At 45.1% G+C, this 9,410-nt stretch overlaps 1 protein-coding gene across 1 annotated transcript; it reads left to right on the top strand.

Moving 5' to 3' along the window:
* The first annotated feature begins 2,969 nt into the window (after window positions 1-2,969).
* On the top strand, window positions 2,970-7,026 carry TOB1 (transducer of ERBB2, 1). The gene is made up of 2 exons (XM_032429123.1): window positions 2,970-3,230; window positions 5,113-7,026. The coding sequence occupies exon 2, from the start codon at window positions 5,258-5,260 to the stop codon at window positions 6,266-6,268; it is 1,011 nt and encodes a 336-aa protein (XP_032285014.1). The 5' UTR covers window positions 2,970-3,230; window positions 5,113-5,257; the 3' UTR covers window positions 6,269-7,026.
* The last annotated feature ends 2,384 nt before the right edge of the window (window positions 7,027-9,410 follow it).

Raw genomic sequence — 9,410 nt, 5'->3', positions numbered from 1 at the left:
CCTTTTTATAGGGAAAGAACTGAAGGTTGATAGAAATGGATAAAATTCAGATCTCCCAATACCTGCCCTTCAGTACTTTCTTTGTCCAGTATGCCGTGGGGCCTCAATGTGTGTGTGTTTATATTTGCTTTGAAATGTTCTCATACCCTTGGACTGAGCTGCAAGAACTCATACATTTTTGACATCTAAATTTTTGATTTAAAAATTCGATTTACTGCTATCGCTAATTAATCAGAACCTATCAGATCACCGCTCTCGAATTTTAAGCCTGGGATTATAGATTGGGGACATTCAGAAAAGAGAATTTGTGCCTTCCCTTTGAGAATTCTTGAAAAGTATAGATAAGGTTGACAAAATTACAATTCATCTATCTTTGGTTAGACATTTTAATCTCAGCCAAGCCTAATATGCTCCTCTAATTATAGTGATATATTTTCCAAATTATAAATCAAGACACATGGCCCAACACACCGTCCTGTAATTCTGGGTGTTTGGTACAGGATTATTATTTGCCTAATGGTAAGAGAAATTATGCCCTGCAGCACATGAAAAATGAAGTGTTTCTCTCTCTCTTTTTTTTTTTTTTTTTTGAAGTGTTTCTCTTGATACGCCATTCCCAAAATATCTTATCATGCTTCTTGTAATTTCTGTGCTCAACTAATTATAAAATTAAAAATAACTCATTTTGGGGGCGCCTGGGTGGCTCAGTTGGTTAAGCGACTGCCTTCGGCTCAGGTCATGATCCTGGAGTCCCGGAATCGAGTCCCGCATCGGGCTCCCTGCTCAGCAGGGAGGCTGCTTCTCCTTCTGACCCTCATGATCTCTCTCTCTATCTCATTCTGTCTCTCAAATAAATAAATAAAATCTTAAAAAAAAATTTTTTTCATAACAAATGGAATGAATGTTCATGATAGAAAAAAAAATACAACTGAGCAAAAAGTAGAAAACACTGAAAGAATATATTTTGATGCAGAGAAACATTTAATTTAAAATGTTTCCAAAAAATAAAATAAAACACTTCCACACTTTCGCAATCAAATCCCACTTTTCCTTGTTACAAAAAATCCAAAGACTAAAAAATCAGAATTTAAAGACTCATTGAGTGAAACTTGTATGTTCTTAAAACACGCCGCCTGAGTTTTAGGAATCCGTACAATAAACATGAAATCGGCCACCTGACCACTCCCACCCTCAACCCATCCCACAAACCAATCTTGCCTCCCCTTCCCACATACACTGGGGACTTTAGAAATATCCTCTTATCAATTCGGTTCCTTCTAAAGGGGAACGGGGGCGGAGGCACGAGGGCGTGAGAGTCAGGGTGGAGAAAAAGGCTACAATCGGATTTTGCATCCATAAAGCGCAAAGCCTCTAGGCCTAACACCTAACGCGGGTGTGTGTGCAAGGAGCCCAGCTGGTCTACACAGCCGGCTCCGCAGACATCCCACTCCGCGGGGAGTAGCGCTTTAACTTCCTTATGGCAGGTTGAGAGTGCAGGCCCCACAGTTTTAAGAGGAAGGCGGAGCCCCAACTGGTGTTTTTCCAGGAAGCACTTCTTGAGTGCAGAGCAAAGGGGAGAGAAGGCCAGCGCTGGGCGTTTCATTCATTGCTCGTCTTTCTCCCCCTCCCACTCTTCCCTCCCCTCGGACTTTCTCTCCCCTTTCCCCAGTGCGAGTTTGACGTCGGTCTCCTGGATACCGGACAGCCAATCGCCTAGTTGCTAAGGGAGAAGCGCGGCCAATCAGGCGTCGTTGCTACCTGTGAGTAATATTTTTAGCAGAGAGGGACGCACGGTTCCACTCCCCATGTAACTTCGTGTATTTCTCTGCTGCAGGTTGTGAAAAAGGGCGCTTACCCGCCTCTCGAGTCCCTCTCTTTCCCCGCTCCCTATTTACCCGATCATATTTAACCGAAGAGTATCTTAAACGCACATTACAGAAAGGCACCGTGTGTATAATGTGTATTGATGTTAAAATATACTTGAAATACACGCATGCATATATATATATATATATATATACACACATATACATATACACTTAGATACGTACGCAATTTGGCACGGAGGCCTAGGCTGGGACATTGGGAATAAAATGTGATTCTTCTTACAGTCTCAAGCCACCCCCACGTCCAAGTTGTTGCCGGGTCGCACGGGGAGGTCTGATGTGGGATGCAGAGGCAGTTAAACTGTCACCTGGGCGGGAGGTGTGGCCAGGTGGTCTCCCTTCCCCACCCCCAGCCTGGCACGGCAGCTTTGGGTTCTGCTGTTGCCACTCTCTGGGTGGCAGTTGGCCTAGGTCCCTGAGGTGATTAATATTCAATTAATCGGGTGCACGAGTCCCTGTCACAGTTCGCCCTTTCTTGAGGCTCTCCTGGGTGCACTGGAAGCCTATTTGGTAGCTCGTCCACGAGTGGGGTTTTCCTCGACCACAGTCCCACTCGGATAGGGCATTTTTTTGTAAACTGTCCCCTCCCTCTCGAGGCCTCGGGCTCTCCTCCCCGTTCTTCCCCGCCGCTCCGCCACCTGCCTCACTCCCCTCCCCCCTTCTCTCCGCGGCTCTCCGCCGGGACCAAGCGTCAGCCGCCCCACCCACCACCGTCGCCCTCACTGTCACTTCTCTCCCCCAATCCCTTTCCCAGTTTTCTCTTAATCCCGCCCACAGTGACGCCAAGACGTCTGTTCATTGGCCGTCGTGGAGCCCGAGGGGTGTGGCCTTGCGCACCGGGCCCTCTACCACCCGTCAGGACATGGGCAGGCGGGACCTGACCAATGGCGTCGAGGGGCAGGGCAGGGGCGGAGCCGCCACCGAGGGTCTGGGGTGAGGGGCGGGAAGGCGGGGAATGGTTACGCGGCCCCGAGCTGTGTGACGCGAGGCGGGCGCGCGCGCACCCCTACGGGAGGGGATGGGGGCGGGGAAGAGACTATAAAACGAGAGGCGGGGCGCGCGCCGCGGCAGAAGGAGCGAAGCTCTGGCCCGGCGCGGAGTGGCCTTACTACGGGGACGCTGGGCCGGGCACCGGGCTGTGTGGAGAAGTGAGCGCGCTCGCCTGACCTGTCCCCGCCACCCCGAGCCACAGGGGGCGAGTTCCCGAGGCCCGCGCCGAGGCCCCCGTCCTCCACCCGGCGGCGCCGTCTTGCATTCAGCCTGCTGGCCGCTGCCGACCCTCCCGAGCCCCCGCCCTGCCGCCCCTTCTCCGCCCAGCGGCCGGGTCTGTGGTGGAAGCAGCCCGTAAGTATCGAGGGGCGGCGGGCGGGGTCCGGGGACGTAGGGGCTACAGCGGCGTCGAGCCCCAGGCCTTCGGGGACGGCGACGTCGCGGCCCGGGCGCGGAGGGGAGCGGCTCCGAGGGGCCCCAGCGCGCCCGGGACCTGGAGGCGGGGCCGGCCGGCGCGTCGGGCTCGGCCCGAGCCGGGAGGGTAAACGGGGAAGGGCCGCCCGGGCCGAGCTGACGGGAATCGGGGGTTGGGGCGCCGGGGAGGAGCGGCCAGCTCGAGGGGGACCGTGGGGTCCGCGGGGCCGGTGGCCGCCGGGACCGAAAATGGTGCGGGGGAGCCGGTGCTCCCCGGGCTCTGGCCGTGTCCCAGGAGCCTCGGGCGGGGGGCGGGAGCGGCGGGTCAGGTTACGGCGGGGGGAGGGGAGCGGCCGACCCGGAGCGGCCGGTGCCCGGCCCCGAGTGGTTGCTTTGCCATTTCTCGTGGCCTTCCTCCTCCTCCTTTTTGGAGGAGACTTGTACTCTTCTCCTCCTCTCCTCCGCCGCCGCCTCCTCCTCCTCCCCCTCCTCCTCCTCCTCCCCCTCCTCCTCCTCCTCATCTTGCTGCTGCTGCTGCTGCTCCAGCGCTTGGGCTCCGAGGGCTGTGAGCAGAAATCTAATGAGACCCAACTGGCTGTTTATGTAATTCTTCACACTCCTGTCTTAAGGCGTTGCTTTAAAACTACCTTCCGCGGAGCCTGAATTTCGCTCGGCTGCACCGTCAAGCAATTTGGCTTAATCAGCTGCTTTTGCCGGCGCTCAGGCTTTGGGCTTGCAAAGTGTACTTTGGGGGCAGCCAGGGATCCTTTTCCCTTTGTCACCACGAATATGGAAAATGGAACAGATGGATTAATACCAACTGGATTTTTTAAATGTCCTTTTAACTCAACCTCAGTGTACAAATAGATCCCTTTTGCAAATATCTTCTGTTTGCCCTTGATCTTTTCTTATCCCCACCCAATGCTGATCCAGCAAACGTTTAAAGGTCGACCTTATCGTACAAACCTCTCCGGCTGTTCTCTTATCGTGAAGGAGGGAGGTGGTTTTGAAAATCAGAATAAAACTCAGAAACCCTGTCCTTTAAAGAGAATAATCAATAGAGTTTTGAAATTAATTGTTGCTTTTGTTACATTTGCTGCCAAAGATATTTTCTGATTTTTGAAAAATACACATTGAAAAGAAAAAGCACAGAGAAGCTCGATTATTACATTGTATGCCCTTAGTATATTTAAGACGGCAGCTATGTAGGATAATTTGGTTCATAATTATCGTTGACTAGGATGGCAATTCATTGTATTTAGTATTTTTAATTTTAGCATCGCATACTTTGGAAATTAAAATAATTTTCCTAACTTCTCAAATGTCTAAGCGTTTAACGATACAGCAGATTTAAGCAGCATATATCCAGAATGAACGGCAATATAGAATTCACTTCTAAATTAGTGAATAGGAATATGATCACTTTCTAAAACTGGTATATATGTGTGTGGAGGTGGGTGGATGGGTGTGCGGAGTAGAGTTTCCAATAAATATTCTTTTGAGTACTGAGGGAAGAAATACACTGTATATGCTGGAGATATATATATATTTTTAGAGCTATATTCAGAAATAAAAAGTAAATAATAGGGTTAAATATATTGTTTTAACTGTAAATCCTCAATTGTCCCATGAGATTTTGAACTTTAATAAACAGTTTTCTATTGTATGTTCCTTTATTTTGTGCTGATGATATTTTTCTGACTTTCTAGCCTATTAGACTTTTTCAAAAGTAAAATTACTCTGGGGGTAAGAAAAGGTTGTGGGACTTAGATTTATCTTATTTGGACATGTTTGTTTTTGTTTTGTTTTGTTTTTCTTTAAGGAGCAAGACCACTCAAGGTGAAGGATAATCTACAAAATACCAGCACTTTGAATGAAAATTTGTTTCTCTGCCACAAACTGAACACTTTTGTGTGCGTGTGTGGGGGGAAGTTGAAACACAAATCTCACTTAGTGGCATAGCAGCTATGCAGCTTGAAATCCAAGTAGCACTAAATTTTATTATTTCATATTTGTACAATAAGCTTCCCAGGAGACGTGTCAACATTTTTGGTGAAGAGCTTGAAAGACTTCTTAAGAAGAAATATGAAGGGCACTGGTATCCTGAAAAGCCATACAAAGGATCAGGGTTTAGATGTATACACATAGGGGAGAAAGTGGACCCAGTGATTGAACAAGCATCCAAAGAGAGTGGTTTGGACATTGATGATGTTCGTGGCAATCTGCCACAGGATCTTAGTGTTTGGATCGACCCATTTGAGGTTTCCTACCAAATTGGTGAAAAGGGACCAGTGAAGGTGCTTTATGTGGATGATAATAATGAAAATGGATGTGAGTTGGATAAGGAGATCAAAAACAGCTTTAACCCAGAGGCCCAGGTTTTTATGCCCATAAGTGACCCAGCCTCCTCAGTGTCCAGCTCTCCGTCGCCTCCCTTTGGTCACTCTGCTGCTGTAAGCCCTACCTTCATGCCCCGGTCCACTCAGCCTTTAACCTTTACCACTGCCACTTTTGCTGCCACCAAGTTCGGCTCTACCAAAATGAAGAATAGTGGCCGCAGCAACAAGGTTGCACGTACTTCTCCTATCAACCTCGGCTTGAATGTGAATGACCTCTTGAAGCAGAAAGCCATCTCTTCCTCAGTGCACTCTCTGTACGGGCTCGGCCTGGGCAGCCAGCAGCCGTCGCAGCCCCCGCCGCCGCCGCCGCCGCCACCGCGGCAGCAGAAAGCCTCCGCTCTTTCTCCTAACGCCAAGGAGTTTATTTTTCCTAATGTGCAGGGTCAAGGTAGCAGTACCAATGGAATGTTCCCAGCTGACAGCCCCCTTAACCTCAGTCCTCTCCAGTACAGTAATGCCTTTGATGTGTTTGCGGCCTATGGAGGCCTCAACGAGAAGTCTTTTGTAGATGGCTTGAATTTTAGCTTAAATAACATGCAGTATTCTAACCAGCAGTTCCAGCCTGTTATGGCTAACTAAAACAGGAAGGAAAAAAAAATGTATCGTACAAGTTAAAATGCACGGGCCCAAGGGGGGATTTTTTTTTCACCTCCTTGAGATTTTTTTTTTTTTTTTAAGCTTATAGTAAGGATACATTCAAGCTTGGTTACAAAAATAAAACCTGCGTCATTTTTCATTTGCCAACCAAGCACAAAGTTATTTTATACTGACTGTATATTTTAAAGTATACTCTCAGATATGGCCTCTTACAGTATTTAAGATATAGCAAGGACATGGCTGATTTTTTTTTTATAAAAAATTGGCACTAATAAGTGGGTTTATTGGTCTTTTCTAATTGTATAATTTAATTTAGTACAAAGTTTGTAAAATATCAGAGGATATATATATTGTTTCTACGACACGGTATTGCATTTATATCTTTTTACTACAGTGACCTGTGACAGCAGCAGCTTCATGTATTTTTTTTACTGAAATTGTAAAATATCCATCTTAAAGACATCAACTATTCTCAAAATTGTGTACAGGATATTCCTTTAGTGGTGGAATTAAAATGTACGAATATTTGCTTTTTCAAAAAAATGTATTTTCTGTTAAAGGTTTAAAGATTTTTGCTATATATTATGGAAGAAAATGTAATCGTAAATATTAATTTTGTACCTATATTGTGCAATACTTGAAAAAAACGGTATAAAAGTATTTTGAGTCAGTGTCTTACATGTTAAGAGGGACTGAAATAGTTTATATTAAGTTTGTATTAAAATTCCTTAAAATTAAAATTGCTTATCGTGGTCTTTGTTTTGAAGCCTTGGCCAAAGAGCTACCTCTGGAGTTAAAATGTCAATGCTAGAAAAGGCTGCAGAAAAGGCTGACTCGTAGGATCACGAAGGAATGGTGGAAAGCAGTTGCACTCCTACTGCACCAGATAGTAGCCGTTTGCCACATAAAAAGTCCTATCAAAACTGCACAACCTGACCAGTGCTTGGGGACAGCTTTATTTATAGATTTTTAAGCAACTTTCTTCAGCCCTGTGAATAGGGATGTTATGCTAAGGTTAGGCAACCCTGTTTTACAGCGAGTGTTAAATTGTGGTGTTGTGCTGACATCTAAGAGAATCCGATGATACAATAAAATTCACTCATGTAACCAGAGAGGATTTATTTGAAATGTATATGGGGAGACCACTGGATCGGTTTTCTGTTTCTGCATGGGAGATGAATAGCTCAGAAACCTTGCTTGGACAAAGCAGCTGACCTCTAACTATTTAAAAAGAAGATTAGGTCTGTTTACTAATCCTTACACTTAAAGTTCAATCATATTTAGTTGGAGAATTTGTGATCAAAATCTACTCAAGAGTGGACAGGGTGCTTTCCCAGCAAGCAAGCTTGCTTGCTTGCTTTTTTAAATACAGTTGGATAGCCAACCTGCTGCTTTGGGAGAGGAGTGGAGGTTCAAAGGTTACTCACCCGTAATGTGTCAAATTGTAGTGGCTTGGTAGGGATGGAGTTTTTAAAAAGTGATGAGTTGGAAGTGAGAGACACTATTTTTAAAGTAAAATGAGTCATTTCACTGTTTAAATGTCCACTGATAGTGTTGACATAGTATGGGTGAGAAAATTGCCTGGAATTGGAAGGAAACTGTACATGTATAGTAAGGAACCAGCACTGTCTGGGTTACTGGTGAAATAAATTTGGACTTAAATGAGTTTTTTGGACACCAGTGTACAAAAGCCTTTTGTCTGTTACCCATGCAGTTTAGAGCAATAAAAAGTTTTAAGGAAACAAGCACTGGGAATAATCAAGCTGAGCTGTTTTGCCCGCTCCGTGGTGAGGCCTTTGTCCTTGAGTGGACAGAATGAGGCTATGAAGAAGTACTGGGATAGTGAGTGGGACTGGCAGAGGCCTGGTCTGCCAGCATTATCAATTATGGGTTTTTGTGATCCCCAAGTTTGAAAAGCTGTAAGAACAATCAGTAATGGTTTTAAGCACTAGTTTCTGCTAGAGACTTGTGGGTGAAGTTATCATAGGCTTAACAGAAAATTGCCTTTTTACAAATAAAGACAACATACTTTTTCTGAAAATCAGAAGTAAGTCAGCTGGCTAGTAGATACACAACAGAATTTGTAACCATCTGGAACACTAAATCAGATTTTAAATAAATTGAGCTTAATGTAAATATGAATATCTTCCACATCTTAGGGATGTGCATCTTGGTACGTATGGGGGATATCGAGGGAAAATATTGGGCAAGATATTGGGGAAATGTCATATTGGTACCTATATTGGTTTGGTGCTTGAATCTTGATTGGTTTCAAAAAAAATCTGTTCAATTTGAGCTTGGTATTCTTGAGGCCTTTTGTTTTGTTTTTATGCCCTTTTTGCTCATTAGGAATGGAGATGTTTTTAAGTTTTTATTTTAATTCCAGTTAACATACAGTGTAATAGTAGGTTCAGGTGTACAATATAGGGACTCAATACTCCATACATCACCCGGTGCTTATCACAAGTGTACTCCTTAATCCCTATAACCTATTTCAGCCATCTCCCCCCTACCCCCATCCTCCATCTGGTAACCATCAGTTTGCTCTCTATGGTTAAGAGTCTGTTTCTTGGTTTGTCTCTTTTTTCCCCCTTTGTTTTGTTTCTTGAATTCCACATATGAGTGAAATCATACCATCTTTGTCTTTTCTCAAACTGACTTCTTTCAGCATCATACTCTTTAGCTACATCATTGCAAATGGCAGGATTTCATTCTTTTTATGGCTGAGTAATATTCCATTGTGTGTGTGTGTGTGTGTGTGTGTGTGTGTGTATCCATTCCTCAGTTGATGGACACTTGAGCTGTTCCCATAATTTGGCTATTGTAGATAATGCGATAAACATCAGGGTGCATGTATCCCTTTTGACTTAGTATTTTTGTATTTTTTGGATAGCTAGCTAGTAACGCGATTGCTGAATCATAGAGTAGTTCTATTTTTAACTTTCTGAGGAACCTCCATACTGTTTTCCAGAGTGGCTGCACCAGTTTGCATTCCCACCATGAGGGTTCCCCTTTCTCCACATCCTCGCCAACACTTGTTTCTTGTGTTTTTGATTTTAGCCAAGGAATGGCAATTTTTCTTCTTAAGATTTTACTTTTAAGTAATTTCTACACCCAACGTGGG

Source organism: Phoca vitulina, unplaced genomic scaffold (genome assembly GCF_004348235.1).
Source record: "Phoca vitulina isolate PV1807 unplaced genomic scaffold, GSC_HSeal_1.0 scaffold40, whole genome shotgun sequence".
NCBI classification, from domain to species: Eukaryota; Metazoa; Chordata; class Mammalia; order Carnivora; family Phocidae; genus Phoca; species Phoca vitulina.
This window is presented reverse-complemented; position numbering and strand designations above follow the sequence as displayed.

Coding starts and splice junctions, on each gene's coding strand:
- TOB1 (XM_032429123.1), top strand. CDS start 5,258: ATGCAGCTTGAAATCCAAGTAGCACTAAATTTTATTATTTCATATTTG.